Source organism: Bombus pyrosoma, linkage group LG16, assembly GCF_014825855.1.
Source record: "Bombus pyrosoma isolate SC7728 linkage group LG16, ASM1482585v1, whole genome shotgun sequence".
Taxonomy (NCBI): Eukaryota; Metazoa; Arthropoda; class Insecta; order Hymenoptera; family Apidae; genus Bombus; species Bombus pyrosoma.
This window is the reverse complement of record NC_057785.1, coordinates 1,393,851-1,416,741: the sequence shown is the minus strand read 5'-3', so window position 1 is coordinate 1,416,741 and position 22,891 is coordinate 1,393,851. Positions and strand designations below refer to the sequence as shown.

Here is a 22,891-nt window from a genome sequence, read left to right as displayed (position 1 = left end):
CAGTTTGAATAGATAAAAAACAAAATAAAATTCAGTATATTATTCTTTTAATTACCGTTGCGAAAATCATTGCATGATTGCGGGAAAAAGATGTAACATGAAGTAGGAATTTGACTAGTGTGGTAGTTCTAGTGTTAACACTTTGACTGCCACGCCGAAATCACATGTTTCGCCGAGGACGCCACGAGAGTATTTTTATTATTCAAAGCATATAATGGCAAAATAATAATAAATTGATGACGTAAGACAACATTCTTTCCCAATGGACCGTTTATCTTATTGGTGGTCACGGGTGACCATCATGGCGCCTTGGTAACACTTGATAGAGACATATAACAAGGATTCGTTTATTTCAACAAACCATTCACTTTCGTTATTTCGTCGTGAGCAAAATGTGCAGAATATATTGTTGAAACGTGTAGGAGATATTGGTAAGCAGTATTTACTCATTCTATATATAATAGTAAGGTATGTTCACACTTCTAACTTCAATTATATGATTATAAATCAGCATTTACGATTATTTTTTGTTGTTATTTCTGTATTTAGAGGTAGGATCACAATAGCTATTATTTTATTCTTTGAATAAATCTATCACACCGTTCTGAGCCGAAAAATCTTTATTTCACTTTCTTACATGAACTAGGGATAAAAACAAAAGAACATAAACCTATCGAGTGTATCTAATACTATCTTCTAGTTACTATTTATTGTAACTAGCGCATCTGCGTGTGGTTGGCGAGCACGAACTCACGTTGTCATTTTCAACATTTCTTAAGGTGTGTTTATAATAAGATGCAAGGTTTGTTCTCATTTTTTTCTTATTGATGTTCTGATAAAAATGTGTAATTGTTCAATGGGGCACTTTTTATTTCAAAGTATCTTCTATTTATCGTTTATATTCAAAATGCCTTAACTGTCAATTTTCATTCAATTTTTACAATTGTAAGAAGTTGAAGCGCTCCGGTCGCCAATGACCAACGTGGCAATCAAAGTGTTAAAGGCTTCGGTTCGATTGACGAACAACGCTCCAGAGGCCCAGAGCCAGCTGACAATTCGGCACAAACGCGAGAACAGTTCGAGGAGCAGCCCGGGCTAACGCAAGAAACCGTTTCAAATCATCTGCATGAAACGAGAAAGATGCAAAAAGGAGGAAATGTGGCGTGAAATTGCTTCTCATACTAATCAGATGTCATAACGAGTCTTAGATACGCAGTATCACCCGGTGTATCCATTTCATGGTGCTTCCTCAGCTGGACAACTTTATCGAGTAAAAAGATCATGGCATTCTTTCGAAGTGAAATTCATCAGCAATCTGAATGATGACTTAACTGTTTGAGTCGCAGGGATCATTGAAAAAACAGGAAAATTATTATTATTATTATTATTATTATTATTATTATAAAATATTATTATATATGCGTACTATTAGTTTATAAATATTTCAAGTTTTGTTCAATAAAAATTGAGAACATAACAATGAAATACGAAATACCGTCAGTTGTCCATAGCGTTCAAATGTACTGGCACTTGTCGACACAAAATCTGAAGAGATTTTTAAACAAGGGCGGTTATTTTGAATAAAAGGTCTGTTTGACTTTCTCTTTAAATAAATCTTGAACTTGCCTGAAAAGTATAGATTATTCATTTGTGTATATTGTAGTATCATGGATGAGGAACCTGGGGAGTGCTGTGCAGATTATAAACAAGCGGTTGCTGAGCATGTACATAGTGAGGCTAAGACAAAAGACAAACCTAGGGTTTACTAAGGGACAATAAACGATTTAACAGCAGTACGAGTTGAGATGTCAAAGAGTGCGGATTGCGTTCATAAGGGTCGTTGATTAATTACTTACTTGTGTTAATTATTATACGTTTGCTGCGATTAGTTCATGCTTAACGAACATTATTTTCTGTTCAATTAACACCTGTTCAATCTACTTATCATTAATAAGCTAACTATAGTAGTTACGATATTACAATATGTATATGTAATAACGTAAATCCTTAGGGTAAATTAGACGATCGATTCTGGAAAATCGAGTTTGTTTTAGGAATAATGAAATTACATACAATAACAGTTAATAACAAATCTACTAGAAATTTTATCTAGGAAATCGAGAATCGATTTTCCAAGTCCTAAATTACCGCTCTTCTCTCGTGATGTATTGGACTGGCAACTAAATGATTGCGGATTTTGTCAATACCACCTAATGGTAAAATCCGCAATCACTTAGTTGCCAATCAAATATTCTATTTAGCAAATGACTGCCGGTGAAACAAAGCAAAAGTAAAAATATCGATTGGCGGGTAGTTAGAATTTTATAGAATTTACGTATATACGTGTAATAATATGGTGAAAATGTAGCAAAGTAATCGACACGCTGAAGCGTCGCACAAATTGATAATAATTAAAGAGCGATCAACGAGAACCGTAAAGACGATCGAGTTTCCTCAGCCACTCGTATTTAGGCGATAATGGAGATCTCGTTACGCGGAAGAGCCAGATATTAATTAATTTTCGTTCCGGAGGAAATGAAGTTTTCGAGAGTTCGTTTCCGTTTTCCTGTTTGCCTTGTTACTCGGCCGGTAGTCCGCTTTTTTCAATTCTACGCATCGGCAGATTACCTTTTGCCCTTCGCTCGCGACTTCTCCAATTGGAAACGAATTTTCCACCGACTACTTTTATTAACGACGATTTGGAGTCATCGTAAATCAGAAGCAAAAGAGTATCAGGATCAAAATTACACAAATTCTACCGGCGTTTTTAAATCAAAATAAATTATATATTAAATTGTTATAAAATTAATCACATTTAGCTAACCGATGTCTAATGGCGTAGCAATTTACATAGCCCATTAATCTTCCTAAAATGGGCTATTAACGCTGCACCTTGATCAGCAACATTTAACGAATTCTTGAAAATTTCATCTGCTTCGTTGTAACTGGAAAATCAATAAACCGTGAATGTTCCAATGCTTGTAGTAAAAATACTACTTTAGTGTACGCTAAACAATATTAAGCAAAATTTTATTCCAATAGTAAGTGATACATGAAGATAAAAAATAAAATAAAAATTCAATAGTATAAGTATTTATTTTAATCAAAATTATATATTATATGTATATAAACGAGGATAAAATTGGTAACGAAAATATATTTTCAAGCTTTGTTGTCCACTAGAGTAGCATTGGCTTCTATAATTAACATTTTTCAGATACCAAATTAGTAAGCTTGTTGTTTCTTGGAAAATTAACAATAAGAATCGTACTGGTGTCTGTGTATATTCGTACAAAATTATTTCTATTATTATTCGTTATTCGAATAAATATAGAATATAATTTGTTAACAACATGGATAATAAATAACGTAAAAAAGAAATAATTATACCACAGATAAAATATTCAGCTTATATGAATTTATCCCTGGGATAATTATCATAAAAAAATATTTATTCGAAACAATTCGAACGATGACCAGCTCTGGTGCTAAATGGAAGGAGAACATCCAGTCACCATTTTTTAAATTGCAAACTGTTCAAATATTTTTAATTTAGAAACCGAGTTGAAAGGGAAGTTTGTAAGTTGGAAATTTTCTATGAAATAATAACGTTATTGTTATCAAACAGGAAGATAATAATAAGAAGATCGAGGACATAGATAGAATGGATTTTAGCAACGAACAAGAGCCACTTTCTTACAATAGCTGGCAGCAGAGTAAGAACGAAAGACGATGAATCAGCCTGACAAATTTTCTCACGTGTACCCAGCGAGTGCTGTTGACGCGAAACTGTCTGCCAAGAATTCGCTCTTTTGTGACATAGGTAGAGATCATGATGTCTGATGAAATATAAACTTCAGTTTCTAGCCATCGGATAAAATTGATTAGCTTGCAACTGGTTACTCGGTTGGAAAATATTTATTAACAATGAAATAATATAAAATCTGAAAATAATAACGAAATATGAGATAAAATCAAGCAACAGATATAGTGTAATAACATAGGAGAAAATATTATTATATATTAAAATATAAAATGTGTAATATATTTTATTATAATAATTTAATTATATATAATATATTTTATTATTATATTATATATAATTAAAATATATTTTATGTATTAAATTTAAAAATATGATATATAAAATATATTATATGTCAATAATAAAGTATATAGAATATGTAATATATAATATTATTACATATTAAAATATAAAATATCTAATATATTTTATATATTAAATATAAAAATATAATATATAAAATATATTGTATATGTCAATAATAAAGTATACAAAATATATAATATATAATATTATTAACATTAATTTTGCTTTTACGCGGGCGTTCCGTGGTAATTATACACAAAAGGGCACGCCTTATCAATTTCAATTACCTTCAAATGCGAATTTCATGCTAAGATCAACATTCCGAACAACTTTCCTCTAAATACAGTAAATCCTCGAACATCGAACACTATCCGTTCCAGGAGGCGCTGGACGGTTCGAGCTTCGAGTTGGTCGAACATCGAATTAAATTGAAATGGCGTAAGTTGAATCGATTCCTCCCATTCGACATTTTCTCAATATGAGACATTGCAAGTACCTGTCTCTAAAGTTCGTATTAATAAATGGTAAGAAAACAAATTTACAACATTCGCTGAGACAATCATAGAAGAACTACACCGACGACTGCAAGAACGAGCGTCGAAACGACTAACGTCCCTTTGTTTCTCTTTCTTCTTCTCAACTTGCATTTCGCTGTTCCGATCCGGGCCTGAGTAGAGAAATCAGGCGACAACGTGTCGCTTACACAACGACAAGCAACTGTCCGTCTCTTTGCTCCAACTTCCAGTTTTCCTTCGAGCTCAGAAGCTGGATTTCCCCTGACACGTTCGTTCGAATTGGAATTGTTCGAATATCGAACCGTTCGAACTTGCACTTGTCCTGCTGTACATGTTACCGTCGCTTGCGACCTTAGTTTCCGACATACGATTTTGCCTGGAAATAAGCACGCTCAGGATCGACGAGATGCTCATTACGAGTCTGGCATGCTATTCGGCTTCACTTTGTTCTCGAACGGGACAAGCGAGAATACGGAGAACGAGGAACTCGAGATAGCGGCGGATCGTATAAAGCGATCGGTTGAGCAGCACGTAACACGCGAGGGTTGCTAAATCAGAGTCAGGAAGCATTGTACGTATTCCATTGGTCTTCTACTGAAATGAGTCACTGTTCGTTGGATCATAAAAATTGATGGCTCCTCGCTTTCACGAATCGCTTACTCATTCTGCGATCTCTTACTCGGTCGGTAAATCAAATAAAAAACAACTTCAAATGGCAAGATAGTGAGTTGTCTGTTTCCAGTGAGAAACCAGTTGCTTGTTTCGAGGAAAAACTATATCAACGGAAACCTTCGATACAATTTACGTCACGATTACGTCGGATCGTCGAGTAGGCGGCTGCATTCTTACATAATCCAATGTAAACTCAACTCGCTGATGAGAGAGAGAAAACAATTTTAAATAGATAAAAGAGAAAAATGGGAAGGCTACTGGATAATGCTAACGTGAAATATTGGGTTGCCAACTAAGTGATTGCAGATTTTGACATTAGGTGGTAATGACAAAATCCGCAATCACTTAGTTGCCAACCCAAATAATTTTCAGCGAATCTATCATCGATCTATGAAATGTTATACTATGTCTTACCTGTCTGTTCGTGACGTGTTAATAAATTAGAGTCAGCAGGTGTCTATAAATGTCCTTAACGCGTAACGTTTTCAGCTATAGGCAGAAGAGTATAATAATAAATGATAGTAGTCGAATTTACGGCACACTTACAAAAGCGAATGAAATAAATACCAAGTCGTGCCAATGTTGTGCAATATATTAATCTAGCATTTAACTAACATTTAACTAAATTAAAATTTAATAATCTACAACCCATTGATTTATCTTTTTTTTTTATTTATATTGAAGATGATTAGCATCGATAAGTTAAGCTTAGGTTGAACTATACAAAAGCTGAACGACTATCTATACGCCAGAATGAAGCGTAATGGAATTCAAATTTAATTGAAGTTTTTTGGAAATGTCTCGGGGACATGAAACGAGGACCGAGCTGTGGCTGCGTGTGTAGGAAAAAGTAGTTCACAGTGTCGCCCTTGTCAGCGTATCTCAGGCCCATTGAAATGGGGAAGATGTTCCTTTTTTCTGTATAATTACAGTTTTCTTAAACCCTTTAGGAAGAGAAACCAATTCTCTTTCTGCTTCTCCCTTTCCTTCGCTTTTTTTTGGATTTAATTTGTCTTAACATGGTTGAAACGGCGTCTCCAGTTTCACGCTTTTGATGTTTAAAAATATCCATTTCAATGTAACACTTTGTATACGAGGAGATTTTTTTTTCTTTTCTGACTTTTTCTCTTGGATCTGCACTTTGATTTTGTTTCGCGTTTTTCCTGGAATTTAATTACAAGCTCTAGCCTGTTGTTTTTTTTATTTTACTTCCTTTTTTCTTTTTTTTTTTTTTAAAAATTAATTCAAAATATACTTGGTACGGAATAAAATAGTATCATTCATTCCCTGAAATAAAAAAAAAAAGTAGAAAGAAATAGAGAAGATAATAAAATAAACGAACTAAAAAATTACTGGAAACTAATTTCCTTTAATTAAATGGACTACCCATGTAAAACCTCGATAAACACTGAAAAAAGCTAACAACCGTGTCTGAATAGCGCAGTATAAACGTCGGATGTTCGTGAATCCTGTGATTCGGAACAAATTAAGAAGGAATGTTGTCTCTGAGCTATAGATAAAAGAGATGCGGTCTCCGCAGTGCCGTAGAAAATCAATGGTGGGAAGGGAAAAGAGCGGAAACGCGTATTTCCAGCCAGAGAAGCTCACGCCCCACCGAAAAAATTAGAATGTCAAGCATACCATGTTATTTACATCTGCGAAACTCGTTGTTCCCACGATTTTCACTCAGACCCGAACCTTAATAATTCTTAAAAAATAACTCTGCCGTGTTCGGTAAAAAGGGCGTATCTGAAATTTTCGCCTAAAATGTAGCCGCTAGCGCAAAATGCCAGATAAACAGCACAAAAATCTATTAAATGAGAAAGTCCTGTCTCCATGAATTAAAACCGAGAGTATAACATTTTATATTTCAAGCCATTCTTCTGAAAACCAAAACAGAACCAGATTTGACCAGACACGTCTACTTGGACTGAGAATAAAAATAAAGAGCCACTGTGCTTGCAAAGTCAGCAAAATAATTGCAAAAATATTCGCCACTTGGATCCTGCGCACTCTGTTGAGTGGTTTTTAGCGGTAGGAAAATTTGGCGACGACGACTCAACAGACAAGAGGGAATTATGGTCAGGGACGATATTTTGTATCTTTTCAGTTGCTGTTTTCGCACCGGTAAAATTGAAAGGCGACCACGTCCTCGTTAAATCTTAAAAAGCTCTTGAATACACCGGCGAAAGAGAAACGAAATAAAGAATTTGCCATTAAAATAATGCGACAGTATAGAGAGCTAATGTCATTATCCATTGGATCGACTGAAAATCCTCCTCGTTAACGCTCCACAACTTTTGTTTTCCACAGATTCGTTTTGCCGGATAATTATGAAAAATAACGACTGCGTTGTTACTTGCGTGTCGCGTTCATATTGTCACGCTCCTCCGTACCCGTTAGTTTCCTGCAATATTTTTTGTTCCTACTCCTAACTATTTCCATAACGACTTGGTTATCGTTTATCTGTTTTTCTCAGCTGAATAACTTTGGCATTGAATCAATTCGAACGGAACTCGACATTTAGGTTTAACACGAAACAAAATTTGGATGCTTCACTGGATCCATCTTATATCTTCATTTGCTCGCATTTCCTCCTTTTCTATTTTTCTATTTTATTTCCTCCCTCACACGATATAGACAAATTACACGGCAATTTCCAGGACACTGGGGTCACTTCCAGCCGAAACTTTGGCTGAAACTTTACGTTGTTCTTTCACATCCTAATCTCTATAGTTCGAAAGTACTGTAGCACTTGCTCATGTTTAACGATTTAATTTAACGACGAAAGAGTTTGAGGTGCTATTGGGTGTAGTGCGTTAAATAATCACTCGGTGTTTAGATCAACAATGTATTTATTAACAAGCGTTTTCTTTTGATCGCGTCGTGTATCGCTCTCGGTTTCGCTAGTCAATCTCGCTGCCCGGTTACAACTCGACTTTATCGCTTCCTATTTCGAACCTAACTGTCGATCGAATTCGATTCTTTCCTTTTTGCCGCCCCTCAATATCCCCACTATCCACGCGTTTGTTAGGCGTCCGCACCGTTGCCACGTATGCCTTCTTCTCGAACATTCGACAGAAGGACCGTTGGGATATTGATGGCTCATTAGGCACTTTGCTTCGGCATATTGATATACATTGTTGCCGAGTGCCGCCACAAGTTCGCACGTATGTGCACGTTTCATAGGCAATTTTTATAAACGTATTATAATTACTACACGATATCTCTAATGCATCTCGAATATTTTTACGTACGCGTTCCGTGCATTTTTCTTATACAGTTTTACGCATGAACGTGCGCAATTTAAAAGCAAATATCTAAATAACGAAGAAATTCCTTCTTCCGGACGGAATATTCGTGGAAAATTCATGTTGCCGTATTAAAGTGGATGTCCAATACGTAGCAGCGCTCCATAAACGATTCAACAGAGGTTGCAAAAAGTATGGAAACACCATTGTATTTGTTACATCGTATTCAGAGGCAATTAGCTGCGTATGAAACGTTTCTTTGAAACTTGAATTTGCCACATTAATATCGCACGTTTAATCGTGTTCTGTCCTTAAGTATCAATTAGATAAAATAAGAGGATATTTATTACGAATCGGTACGTTCGATTATCGGTTTAAAGAGATTTAGAATAAAAATATGAAACTTCGTTATCGTGACATTAACCAGAATATCCACGTAATTTTCTTGCGTGAATATTTCCAAAGTTTGGAAAAAGTGTGACGAAGGACTCTGGAAAAATAAAATTAGCATTTAGGCAAAGGTTAACAATGTTTCCATTTAAGCAACTTTCTCGTGCGTAGATTATTTCAAGCAGATTTATAAATGTAATTTTTAGTTGAATTCTAACGTCGATTTGGATCCCATCAGGTCGTACGGAAAGTTTCTTTCGTTCCATAAGGAAATGATAGATGCGCGATATTTGTTCTTTCATATTATTTTATCGAATTACGTATGATCCATTCTGTTCTGTTACTACAAAATGGAAACTTTTCGAACAAACTAATATCTTGATTAAATATACGATATTTCGGACGAAGTAATGAAAATTTTATTGTACCAAACGATTTTTCATATGCATCGATCTGATAATGAGATCGAAGTATGGTAAATTTCGTATCATTTTGTAGTATTTTCACACGACTGGAAAAATTTGAAAATGAAAGAGAAATTATGCAAACAAAGCATTTCCAGGCCGATAAAGAGATGCTTCATTGAGAAATAAAAGCACGTGGAAATATTGTACTTTGTGCAGCCGCTGTATATGTCGTCGGAATAATATTCGTTTTAATGGCGATAACAACGTGACGCGTGTTTTCTCGCGTTTCAAACAATTTTGCAAAACATTGTCTCTCGAAATTCCCCGCGAAAAGAGATATTAAAAGCGTTAGATCCAACGTACGAGCTATAATTTTATTGGATCGTTATCGCAAGGATCGGATCCCGATGATATTTTTTATTGTGGCGAGTCGAGCATAGACAATGCCACGTGTGATACAATAGCTGTCGAGGAATATCCAGCTGAACCTTAATATTGTAAAATATTATATTGAAAATGCAGCTTCGTTGAACAGTCAACCCCTCTGCAACACAGTTAATTCGTTTCGCGCACTGTCGAAACCGAACAAAACTGTGTGATGGACACGTTCGTGCTATATGAGAGTTGTTCAACTTTATTAAGTCGCGCCATATGGAGCTAATTTTAGTCGCCATTTTCGCACCCTGTGATTGTCGAAACTGTTTTTTCAAAGTATTATACGTTGAACGGTTGATTGTATTTAGTTGAAAAAAAAAAAAAATTGGGAAAAAAGAATTCATTTACGGACATTTGATCGATTCGGTGGAATAATAACGCAAGTGCAAATTTACATATTTCTTACAAATTTTTCCAGTTGTTATTTCGTTTATTATATGCAGTCTTCGCCTATCGGTTCAGGACGAACTTTCGATTTTACATTCTCCTTTCTGCGGCATTTTTCTGCATAAATGCGTTATTCTTCGTAGGTGGTTTAATAACAACATATTGAATTTTAATTTATTTTCTCTTGTGACCTTCGTATTCCAGCATATCGTAATTAGGCGTTTTTCCTTGTCATGTTAAAATCGTGCGTATCGTTAATCGTGAAATTTAAAATTCAAAGAATTTCGAATATGTTATCCTAGAGAATTTGAAGGATTTTGCAGAGGAGAAGGGAAGGAAAGCTTTTAATACAGTTTTCGCGAGATTTTCACGAGAAGGGATGTTCCACCGTTCTATTTGTACGTTTTAAGGTGGCGATGCTAGCAGGCTATTTACTTTGTCTCTTGACGCGTGATTTCTGATTCATAGCTTGATCTCCGGGGATTCCAGGCGATTCAAACTTTCGTAAAGGGAAATTCCTTCGAAAGCAATTTTCCTGAAATTCGTGACATTCCGCTCAGCATTGCCGAAAAACCTGCCGCCGCAAACTCTCGTAGAATAATAAGTAAGGTTCTCTCATCTAATGCGAGCAACTCCCCGATCAAATTTTTAGTCACCATACAAAATCGTGTCAGTGTACAATTTTTATCGCAAATATGCAATTTATTTTCATGTGACCTTACCAGGCCCGGTTTCAACATTTCATTTCAAATTGTACGTTCGTTGTTATTTCTTTCGTTCGTCCAACTTTATGTAAATTCTTCTGTTATCCGATTAATCAATTTCTCAATTCTTCTTTGTGCTTCTTATTTTACCGAGGAAAATTCATCGCCTGGTTTGTTTACCGCTACCGGTCGGCAAATACACATCTTCTTCTAAAGTTCTCTGCCTGGGACCTTAGCTCTGAACTCGAGCAACATCCAATCAGCTATTGTTGCATACATCGAAACGCGGTATGCGTTTGGCTTCGTCGTAAACGCTCGAATAGTTCGACAGAGTCCTTGTGAGGTGACGCATGAACACAACCGAGTGTTGTCGGACACTCGAGAAATGTTTCTCGAGAATATACTCGCTGCATGATGAGTTCTCTATAGCTAAACGAAATCTAAAAGCAGTATCATTTCGAGAGTGACAGAGTACTGATCGAAGCCTACGAGAAATTAAATACGACAAGCAAAGCAAATCTCATAACATTCGCCATGTTGGTTTTGTATTTTCTTCTATCCCAGAATATGTGCACGCGTTCAGTGAGAAAATTATTGAAAAACATAGAAAATATAAGCGAAGAGTGTTGAGACGGACGAAATTCCAAGTCTCAAAACGAGTGAATCGAAAGCGAGAAATATTCAGACGGACGAAATTCTACGTCTGAAAATGAGCAAATTGAAAGTGAGGTTAATCTGTTCGACTATCATCTGCTGTTTATATTACATACAAAAATGAAAATATACGATTGATTATTTTATTATTTAAAAGTTATGTTGTGCGTTATTTCCTACGATAAATTGACAATTTCTTTCGAAATAAAACATGTCTATTTAATGGTAAAAATAGGTATATGTAAAATGTTAGCGTTAAGATAATGTTCAGAGTGCAGTTTCCTCGTTGGATGATTTTATTTTTCGATTCACATATTGTTTATACAAAACATGAAATTAAAAGTATATATTAAAAGTATAAAAAAATATAGGTAAAATTAAAAACATTAAAGATGACTGAAGATAAATAAAACGACTTGAAGGTGAAATTAAAAATTCGATTATAACTTTATTTAGTCATAATTGATACTGTAACTTTTTAATTAATTTTAACACCATTAAATTACTGTATTTTATTATATATTGTACTTTATAAAAGCAGAAAAAGTGGCGCAATTAATTGGCAACAATTCCAGGTAGACAATAACTGATAATAACAAAAAGAAAAAAAAGAAAGGAAAACGCGTTGCTAAAGTCAAAAAGGGAGATCTCCCTATTCGGTCGGCTAAGTGTTAATATATCGCTAATTATTTACACCAGGACATCCCTCGTCGATTTTGACGACTTTGACCACATTGACGAAACACATTTCAAAGTCATCGAAATCGGCGAAGTGTTTTCATAATTCTTTAAATAATAGCCACGGATTTCATCATTTCGAATGTTGAAATTGAATCTGCAACTTAATATTACGCATGTTCCATTTTCCATTAGCTTTACGACTAATAAAAGTCAATGCCTGTTTACTCAGAATCCATATTTCCACATAAAAGATATAGCATTCCATTTGAAATAACAAAATTAATCTTGAAATCTTCACCGGTATAAAAAAATACTCTATAAATATGCAAAATACAAAAATACAAATAAATACAGCACGATGTGCGTGCGTATAAAAGATTCCTCTATACAACACCATTATCAATATCAAGGATTCTCAGCATTGTATTGAGACGATATACGCATATTAGCACGTTGACTTTCAACGAAATCTCCTTCAGCCAACGAGTACCGCTGTACCAAGCGTACTCTGCTAGACTCCCACCGATATTTTAGATAACTTAAAATCTCTACCCTAATTCGTTAGAATGTCGAAAAGAAAAATGGAAAACTTATTTCTCAGTGAGTCGAATAGCAGTGACAAAGAAAGCTTTTACGAGGCTTACACAAATTTGGATAGTAGCGATGAGGAAGAAATCAGATTTCCTAGGAATAGAAATATAAATAGAATTACATCGTCTGATTCTGATTCGGATATTGATAAGTGCAATTGTAGTGATACTGAATGTAACGAAGATACTGTTGACGAGATTTTACAAGAATTGGTCATTGAGGAAGAAAGAAGAACCGACGATACCGAGGAAAGTACAATTCAATTTGGCGAATGGAATGAATTTAGCGATCGGCAGAAGTCATTTCCTTTCCCCGAGACAGACGGCCTCATTAGGCAATTACCTGACGATGTCAATCCATATGACGTGTTTGAGCTGTTCGTTGATGACGAAATAATAAACTTACTTGTATCAGAAAATTGCAACAAGGAAGGATGTAAATATTAGAAGATTTAGAGAATTATTAGCTAGGAAATTATTAGGGTTGTCTGAAAATGCAAAGAATCCTTGTCTTCGACGGAGTCAGCATAATATCGCCGTTTGGAAAAATGATTCCGGAAGAAGCATTAGACGCGCGTGCAAACTATGTTATGCAGATAAAAGACGTCGAACGGACCGATCAAAGACACGGGAGAATTTAAAGAAAACAACAACTTATTGTCCAAATTGTCCCGACCAAACTCAGCTTTGTACAAAATGCTTCAAAGTTTTACATTCTAAATAATTTTCTTAATAAACCATTTTCGTATTACTTTTATAACAATTCAACAGTTTTGTTACTTTCTGTGGAATATCTTCTCAAATATCTACGACAATCCTTCGCAAGTAGTCAAATAATCGTCACCCTCATTCGGGTGACGCGACTTGATCAGAAACTTTGCTGTCGCCCGAATATGGGTGACGTGGCTGTCAACGTGTTAGTCAAAGCAGAGACTCTCTTTCGCGTGACAACGTTGAAAATTCTAAATCGACGATAACATCGATCGTCTGAACGCTCCTTAAAAAGTTGCAAGTACGCAAATTGCATAAACCACCTTGTATAATCGTAAGGTACACAGGTGCGTGCGAGTTGAAATGAGCAAAATGAAGACAGAATTTTCGTAAAATTCATGCGACAAGCTCGCGAGGGAACAAATTCAAATCAGTCGAAACGCTATTTGATGGAAGTGGCACGTGTCACAGACGAAACGCAAGTGATTGTTCTACGAATCGAAGGGAAGATATAAGAAATGAAGAGCGTGGGAAGCGGGGAGTGTCTTTCCGGGTGGATGTTCGTCGGTATTATCCTCAGGAGGTCGAATCAAAGTGATTGATGCGTCCTGGTCGACCTCGATGGTATGGATTTTTCCGTGTCCATTTTTGCTGCAAGGATCGTCCTTTTACCCGCACGACAAACCAGATATCATTATGTTCCTATTGATGTACGCTGTACCTTCCGAGGGATGTTAGAATTGTCAAATAAAAACTCGTCGAACGCGTATGTAAAATCGTAATACAAATCGGGTTTAGACGATTCTGCGAGCCATTAATTTGATAAAATGGTCATTAGCAGGAGAACTTTCACCACCTACTACGAACACTGACACAACGTAAAAGATACTATTGATTATGTGAAAAATTCCTTTTCCAACAATTCTTATTGTAAATCTGTAAAACTTGAAAATTCTATACAATGAGATGGTTGTTTATTACAGTTGTATTCTGCGACTACGAACAATTAAAAAAAGAAAAGAATACGCTTCCTCCGGTTTTATTTGGGATATCTTCGAGCAGAATATTCCAGATTATATTTTCCTCTGTTATTTTTTAATACGGAAATTTTTCTTATTTTTTTTTTATTTCTTTTATTCCCTGCTTTCCCTAATTCTTTCATTTCCATTTCTCCATGCTACTTCTTCTGTTATAGCCGTCGTTTTTCCCTTCCCCTATCGTTGCTTCCCCCCCCCCTGATGTTGTATTGCTTGTTTATCCCGTTTCCAGTGGACACTGCAGAGTGACGAGCACGAGGAAAACAACGTTAGAAGTTGAAACGCGTGACGTCCCGCGCTAACATTTCCTTCTAATGACGATTTACGTTAACATTTTTTTTCGTCGTTCCATTAAAACTTGTCGTGCGTGCTAGCGGTCAAAAAACCTTATTGAAACATATTACGAAAGTGTGTGGGGAAAAAAAGAAACGAAGACTTTGGAAAAAAATAGAAAAGTAGAAAGGAAAAACGTGTAACAAATAAATGTAGCAAGAAAGAAAATTTAATATCGTAATTTATACCAGCATTTAATTTACTATCCAGCGAAGCTTTGACTGATATTTTAACGCCTCCTGATCGCACCTAAAAATTTCACATTGTTCGGTAAAACGTTGGAAATAAAGAAATAAATTTCATGTTATTCGCACGCCATCTTTTTCCTCCTTATATTCCTCTAAATATAAAAATAAATAGAAAATATACGTACGCACCTACCTGTATTATATTTATATTTCAAATATGTTAAAATATGTGTAAAATATATGTAATATTTATAATTTAAACAAAAAAATAGGAAATAGAAAATTCGCAGGATTTGAAAGCAATCGGTTCGTTCGTTAAAAACGTAAAAATTGATTGATCGTGAAAATAAGCAGAGCGATTTATTATGGACGAGAGTAGGAAACTTTTGCATATTCTGTTTCAACGCGAATTAAGAGTTGCTTCGTTGTGAATATCGAAACGAATATGGAAACGAGTTTAGCCTTTCGCGTGACCAGAGATGTTAATGGAAAGTTGAGTCCCCTCCTGATTTCTTCGTTCATCGGAGATGAGTGGCTTGGGCAAAAAGGAAGAAAACAATTATAGAGGAGAGGCACTTAGCTGCAAGCGGAGAAAATTAATGAAGGAAGCGGAGAAGCATTTTTCAATTTCTAGAGAGTAAAGGAAGGTACCATTCTACCTTAAGTACCTTATCCTGCCCAATGGAAACTCTACTTTCGCGTTATAATATTTAACCGCTCGTATATTCTTTCCGCTGATCTATTAATTCGTGTTGCTTCTTACTGTTGCTCGCATTATCCACCAGACACTCGTTAAAGCGATGTAACTTTTTCAAAATCGCACCGAACAACCTGATATTTCTTGACAAGTTCAATTATTAGGTTAGAAATTAAGTGATTGCGGGTTTTGCCAATACCACCTAATGACAAGATCCGCAATCACTTAGTTGCCAACCTATATCACGATCGGTTTACCAAACGTCGCGCAAAGAGAATTTTAAGAGATCTACAATCGATAAGAGTTACATTTCTATCTATCAGATTTGCCAAACAGATTTTTATCCGAGTTTGTAATGAAAATTGAGCGTCAGAATCGTACATACGCTGAGATTCATCGATTCACGAAACACGTAGATTCGTTGCAGTTACAGGCTGCGACGGTGGTGAAAAATTCGTCGTTTGAACTTCGCAGCTCGTAGCAACGTTTACCGATTTCGTATGTCGGATCGGATATTATTTTCTTTGGTATCGTTCCAGTCGATACATTTCGTGTTACTTGTTTGTTGCAGACGGATTACGATAGACACTTGGAGGAATTACTGGAACGTGTGCAGACACTTTTGATCGGCATCTTAAGAAAGAAATTGAAGAAGGAGAATTTGAACGAGGTGGCCCGTTACCATGCTCTCTTGGAGAATGTTCGACATTTATCTACAGGTAAATCTTATCTTCCTATCCATTCGTACGAATCTTTGCAATCGTCAACGCCTTTTAAATATAAAACGTGGCGAAAACGTTAGCTCTACAAATTTTTCTCACACTTTAATATTTTACCGACTGATAGTCGATTAATCGGTTTTTTGTTGCCGACGCTTACCAATTGATAGCCTATTAATCGGTTTTTGTTGTCGACAATCTTTCTCATTATTTGAACAGTAATTTGTTATTTAGTACTAAGGTACCATGCTCAGTTGCGTCAGTTGCGTTGCTTTGTAAGCTTCCACAATTTTATACCAATTTGAAAAACTTACCGTACGCGATGAACGAAAAGAATGGTATTGGAGAGTCTAAACCGAAACAGAGCCGGCGTCAGGGAGAATCTGCGTCTGAGCTGCCGATCGGACTTGTGTATGCTGTTGAGTCGCTAGCGGTCAGTAAAGTGTTAACATACGTTCATTCGACTAAAGCAAATTTCATTCGGCGTAAAGATCGAAGATAACAATTTCTAACGATAAATCGTTTCGACTGGTTTGTCATTTTCGTCGTAGAACACAGCGTAGTGATGAAAGTGGTGTAAAATTGTTGTTGAAATTGACGGTTGGCAGCAATGGTCTCTACGTTCGCGGCAGATGAATTTTAATGGCGAGCGAATAATTTAGAATTTCTCTATTTGTTCCTGTTTAACTTTCTCGTTTCTTCCTGTTAATAAATTGCTCGCCTTTTAATTTATAATCAGTCGAAAATCTGCGAATAATATTAATCCGAAACTCGCTTCGCATCACCACCAAGTAAACTGATAAAGTGTAAATTTATTTCCTCGTTACTTGCACTCTCGAGGAAAGCGAGGATTTAAGTTTCTGCTTAAGTTGGTAACTTTTAAACAGTAAACGTCTTCAAAACGTCGCGGCGCTCACGGAGTTAGTCTCATGAATCACTGTTTTCCTTTTACTTTTATCGTGATACTTCATTACGAGATTTTAGCTGTCCAGACTCGCTTATCGAGATCTGACCTTTAATGAGTCGAGAGGCAAATTTACCAAGAATAGCTATACCATATATCCATCATTAATTCGTTTCTAGAAACGAAACCACGTCGTTCCTGCCCTCCTTTCTTTTATTTTCTTTTTTTCTCTCTTTTTCTTTCTTTTTTTTGCCAAACTCCGTTCCAGCGAAATATTTTCGGTTTACGAATGTTTTGTTTGGATTCAGGGGATGAGGAAACAATGGAAACGACCATGTCGACGGAGACCAAGCAGTTCCTACGTAAAACGAAAGAATTATCGAAGCTGGTGTCAGCGATGAAAGAGCTCGAGGTTTCCTGCGAACAAGAATTACACGAGATCGAGAAAAAGCTGACCGATCTATCGATTGCTGTAGAGAAGGACAAATGCTTGAACGCTGGTGGAAAATTCGAGTGGGTTGACAGCGTGTTGGTGAAGGTAAGTAGTTCTTTTCTTTTTTATTTTTCTCTGTTCACACACTGTCTTACGATGATATTTAGACACTAAAGCACGGAAAACTGTGTTAGATTCATATTCTACAGTCATATTCGCATCCTTTCTCTTTGTTTCTTTAATTTTGTATTTCAATAACGCGCATCGCGTAATTATCCTACGAGTTTCTATTGGGTTGGCAATTAAGTGATTGCGGATTTTGTCATTAGATGGCATTGACAAAATCTGCGATCACTTAGTTGCCAAACCAATAGTTCGTGGAGTACGTTTAATCGTGTTGGTGTATATAGTGATGAGACGAGTTGATACTTAGTGTAGTCAATATATTTAAAACTATTTGCCGTACAGAGTTGGTCGTCGTTCGCTCGATGATGATCGTTCTAAGATTGTTCGATACTCACTAACTAACTGACTACTGATTAACTAATTGATAAATGACTCCTCCAAAGACTGACTGTTTTAACGATCGTGCTCGATTATTTATACTGGTCGGGGGAGTACCGCAAAGTTTAAATTCAACTTCGATCGATGGTTGCACGTAGCGGCGACATTGTTTTGCCCGGAGTTTGTTTATCGCTACGTTTGGTACGTCAAGACGGTGTCAATATCCCAAGGCAAAACAACAACATGAGTCGCTCTCGATTCGCATCGTCCTCTAACTTATGTGCCCCTACAAGTTAAAGAACGACGAGGAATTTTATTTCTTCGTTGTACCGAGGTTTCTGCCTTTTTCTTTCGTTTGTTGTTTTTATCCTACTGCGTCTCTCCAAGCTAAATTTTAATTACCTATTTACCTAATTGTTTGTAACAATGTTTGTAAGTTTGTACAAATACTTTCGTCCATTTACATCTTAGTTTACTATGATACGAACCTGTGTGTGTTACTATGTGTCTTCTGTGTGTCAGTCATTGGTATTATGTTTGTGTTCGTCTTTCTTTTGTTTCTTTATTCGTTCATGCAGAAGGTCTTCAACTTCGTACTTTCCTTTACGAAGTCTGCCAGTTTTCATTTGTTTTTCGATCGTTCTTCTTATTGTTTCCGTTCATTCCTTGTTTCTCAATGCGATTGGTCTCATTTTTATATGTTTTGTATCCTCTGTCTCTATTTCTCTGGCGTTGCACAGCTAACATGCTACGTTCTCTTCCAATTTATATTTCATTCCTTGTCTTATCGCCGTTGTTCAACCTAGTTTACCGGTTAATCTATCCAATAATTCTTTTTATCGACAGTGGTATACATTAAGGTAGTTTGTTGGTTCTATCGCTGTGGAATTCAAAATTCCTTCGTATGTCTCACTACATGCAGGGTTTGTTGCTCTGCTTTTGTCGTCTTATTGTAGTTTCTTGTGTATATTTCTAAACGACGCAATAATACGTAATGAGACATTTATTTTATTATTTTATATTTTATTTTTAATAACGTGTAGTATTCTTTGTTCTGGACGATTTGTTTTCTAACCTCAAAAACTACCAACTAGCTATAAATTTACATATGTAGCTGGTTTTCATTTACATTGACCTAATTAAATTTACGTTTACTATATCGAGCACTTATGTTGCAGATAATTTATTTACAAAACGTCTATTTACCAAGTTACACTTGTTGCATTCACTAAAAACATTATAAAATAATATCCATTTGTATTTGTTCTTATACTCTATGGCTTTTCGCTTCTAATGATAGTTTCTTCGCTTTCTATCTATTTTTAATACAAATTTTCTGTTGTCATTTATAATCTTATCCGTTAAAAGAATGGAAAATTAAGACGAATGATTGGCTTCTATGAAATCTGTTATCAAAGCGTTGGGCTTCAAAGGAAACCGATAAGGGAATTCCATTTTCCATTGCAGTGTCTGCAAAATGGCACGTGGTTACTGCTCGACCAGGTGAATCTCTGCAGCCCAGCAATTTTGGACCGATTGAATGGCTTGCTAGAACCAAACGGCGCTCTAACGATCGGCGAGAAAGGCGTCGATGAAGGTGGAAATGTGTTTACCGTGCAACCTCATGAGAACTTCAGGTTGTTCCTCGCTATGGATCCTCGTCACGGGGAAATATCCAGGTAAGTAATAACCCTTTTATTTCCGAACGAAAGGATTGTACCTAAACGAGGAATACCGGACCAATTTGATGTAATTTGATAATTGTAATGTTGGGCAGAAAAAGATCCCAAAAAAGGTAAAAATGATATTTAGGAAATTCATAAAGGAACATATTACTAAATGTAGCGGCACATGACTGTGAAGAAAGGTCCAGGGGTTAAGCGCATGTATTGGCCACATCACCTGCCATAAACCCTGGGACTTGGAAAAATGCGCAAAGGCCTTCTATAAAAAAAGGAATCGTTCCCCCACCCCGAAAGAAAACTTTCTCTTTCGGGTGCAACCTATATAAAGGGAAATGAGCAGAAGCTTGAGACTGTTAGTCACAGACAGTCAGTCAGAGTCATATGTAGCGGGCGGCTCCTTCTTCTAGGGGGATGGTCAACTTAGCCTGTGTCGTACTGCCGATTTTGACACAAGTATGGTGGACCCCAGCAGCGATAAGTGATTGCATGTCATGTCTTCTATTTGCTGATGTGGAACCGCCGTATGAAACACCACCTGTGAGAGAAGGTCCGCTTCTCCCCTTAGAAATAAAGGAAGAATAAATTAATGCCAATTTTAGTTCAAAATTTGTTGAAAATCATAATGATAATACTTATTCAAAATCGTTAGGAAAAGTGGAGAAATCAGTCTTCTTTTATAAACACAGTACTTGCAAATAAGAAGAATCATGGTCTGGTCATAGTTTGATGTAGAACACGTAGAGTATAAAGCATAAATACTGCATTCTCAATTATATGGAACACAATTTCTAATATTAAAATACAAAACTAAATGATAATCCCATGATGCGTAGTAAGCGTGAGGATTACTTGTTCCAGAACAAGTGAGCTAGTACAACATCACTGAAATAACATTCTAACGTTATTATAAGCATTTATAGTTACCCGGCTATTGAAAATGTGTAATATTTACTTATCATCACTGACACAAATAATTTACTTAGTACTGATGATCACTAATGTAATAAACACCATGTAATTCTTTATTGCACAGATTACAAATTGTGCGCGATGTTCGCACAGGCCTGCCAAAAATTGTACTCTCGTCCTGTCGATGCAAGATTATTTTGTGAAACATAAGGAGATATTCTGTTCTAAACAGTGTTATCTGAAACCTGTGACTATGGCCTCAAGTAAATCTCCCGTATCGGATTTCCATCTTATGGCATTGGCGTATACACAGTCTCGGTATCAAGTATCGCGGAATATAACAAAAAGTTAAACCCATAAGCAATTTTTTCAATTTGTAGAACATCTCACACAGAGCTTCCGCAGAGAAATTCAACCATTTATAACGTTTTACAAATTTATTTTGAGATAAAGTTGTCTCGCGATGCGAATAGTAAGGCGCCGTCGCATACGCAACGATATATCGCCGTTGCTCCTTTTCGCAAGTGTTGCTAACAACGATATATCGTTGTTCGGCACTAGAAACGTTAAGTTCTGTCAAGGGTTGCCCCACAAGTTCTTGTCGTTTTATCGTTGGACATTAGGTGTACGATATTTCATGTCCTCTACAATATTATCGAATTATATACGTTTCTCTCTGATTTATCGCTCTCTTCCATCGCTTCCAAAGCCTTGTGATGCTATTTTTCCGAAATTTCTCTGCTTTGCTCGGAAAATATTGATCAACCGGGATTTTATACCGTCCAATGAGTCGAGCTTTTGAAGAAATTTTCTTAATCAAACGAATACGAACTTACTTGAATTCTAGCTATTTCTCTATTTCTCTATTTTAATTATTTAATTTGTACTTTACAATTTGTCCAGCTTAAGGTAAACTTGAGATAGCAATCGCCACGAAACAGTTGGAATTAGCAAAGACGCGTGGGCGTTCTTTTCCACCAACGCTAAGCACCGCGTATCTTCAGCCGCCCGAAACAAACTATTGCAATTTGATTGGCATATTCTACCTCGTCCTTTGTGCTCTGCAAGCTTTGCACCGCATCATTACCATTCCTTTCTTTCATTAACAAAATTTCCCCGTAGTGAAAGCTTCGATTCGATAAATGAGATGGAAGATCCACTTTGAACGATATTTCTGAGCAAACCTTGGCAATTTTGGAAAAGTAGACAATCCGATATAAAACCAGTACAAAAGGATCTTTCTGCGCGTTGTTACAGAGCAATGAGAAACAGAGGCGTGGAAATCAGCGTGCCGACCCCTCAACACTTTGTACTAGCCAATCCCTTAGATGTGATGTCTTTGTTAAACAATTACGGCATGGGAAACGTGAGCCATCAAAGGTTGCTGCTAAAAATTCACGAAAGCTTGTTCGATAAACAGTACAAGCTAAACGAAATGTTGCAAGTGGCATCGTTCACTGTCCAACAAATGTCGAAAGGATTTGCTTTCGAGCAGTCGTTGAGAAACTCGTATCGTGAACTTTGTGGCACGTTTGACGCAAGGTCGAAGCACGAAGCTTTGAGAAAAGTCGACCAGGTTTTGTCAGAGACGGTTAGAGACGAGGAATCTGGTCTGTGCTATGAACTAAATCCAATGACCTTGAGAATGTGCGATCTTAGGAAGAACGCAAGACTGGCGATGATCAAGCAACAAGGATTCCTTTTGAAATTAACTTTAGAGAAACTGAGGTAAGGAAAGTCAACGAATGTGACTTATACGCGACGAAGTAGCGTTAGGAGGAGTAAAATAGTTGACGTCTTTCGTTATTTTTTCACTCGTTGTAATACTTTATATGTGATATCTACGCTTGATAAATAAAACAAAGTGTAGATAAATGATAAGTAAAATAACTTACATAAAGAAATTCTTATATGTATATACACTGTCGCTCATAAGTGTCCAGACACTTTGATCCACTTGTCATAATTATGTGT

At 36.2% G+C, this 22,891-nt stretch overlaps 1 protein-coding gene and 3 long non-coding RNA genes across 5 annotated transcripts in view; 2 read left to right on the top strand and 2 right to left on the bottom strand.

The window, feature by feature from the left end:
- The window catches only part of LOC122576276 (midasin), a 133,315-nt gene that overhangs the window by 97,952 nt on the left and 12,472 nt on the right, over positions 1-22,891 (top strand). For both annotated transcript variants that reach the window (XM_043746331.1, XM_043746332.1), the window contains 4 exons: positions 16,335-16,482; positions 17,695-17,924; positions 19,791-20,002; positions 22,175-22,645. In XM_043746331.1, the coding sequence (XP_043602266.1) occupies positions 16,335-16,482; positions 17,695-17,924; positions 19,791-20,002; positions 22,175-22,645 (1,061 nt within the window). The remainder of the gene's footprint in view (positions 1-16,334; positions 16,483-17,694; positions 17,925-19,790; positions 20,003-22,174; positions 22,646-22,891) is intronic.
- LOC122576290 lies at positions 304-1,765 on the top strand. Its single transcript, XR_006319690.1, has 4 exons — positions 304-431; positions 647-779; positions 951-1,587; positions 1,664-1,765. It is a non-coding gene; the product is annotated as an uncharacterized LOC122576290 (long non-coding RNA).
- On the bottom strand, positions 3,820-8,262 carry LOC122576289. Its single transcript, XR_006319689.1, has 3 exons — positions 5,713-8,262; positions 4,399-5,499; positions 3,820-3,944 (listed from the first exon to the last, which is right to left on the bottom strand). It is a non-coding gene; the product is annotated as an uncharacterized LOC122576289 (long non-coding RNA).
- Positions 19,770-22,168, bottom strand: LOC122576291. Its single transcript, XR_006319691.1, has 3 exons — positions 20,961-22,168; positions 19,937-20,890; positions 19,770-19,871 (listed from the first exon to the last, which is right to left on the bottom strand). It is a non-coding gene; the product is annotated as an uncharacterized LOC122576291 (long non-coding RNA).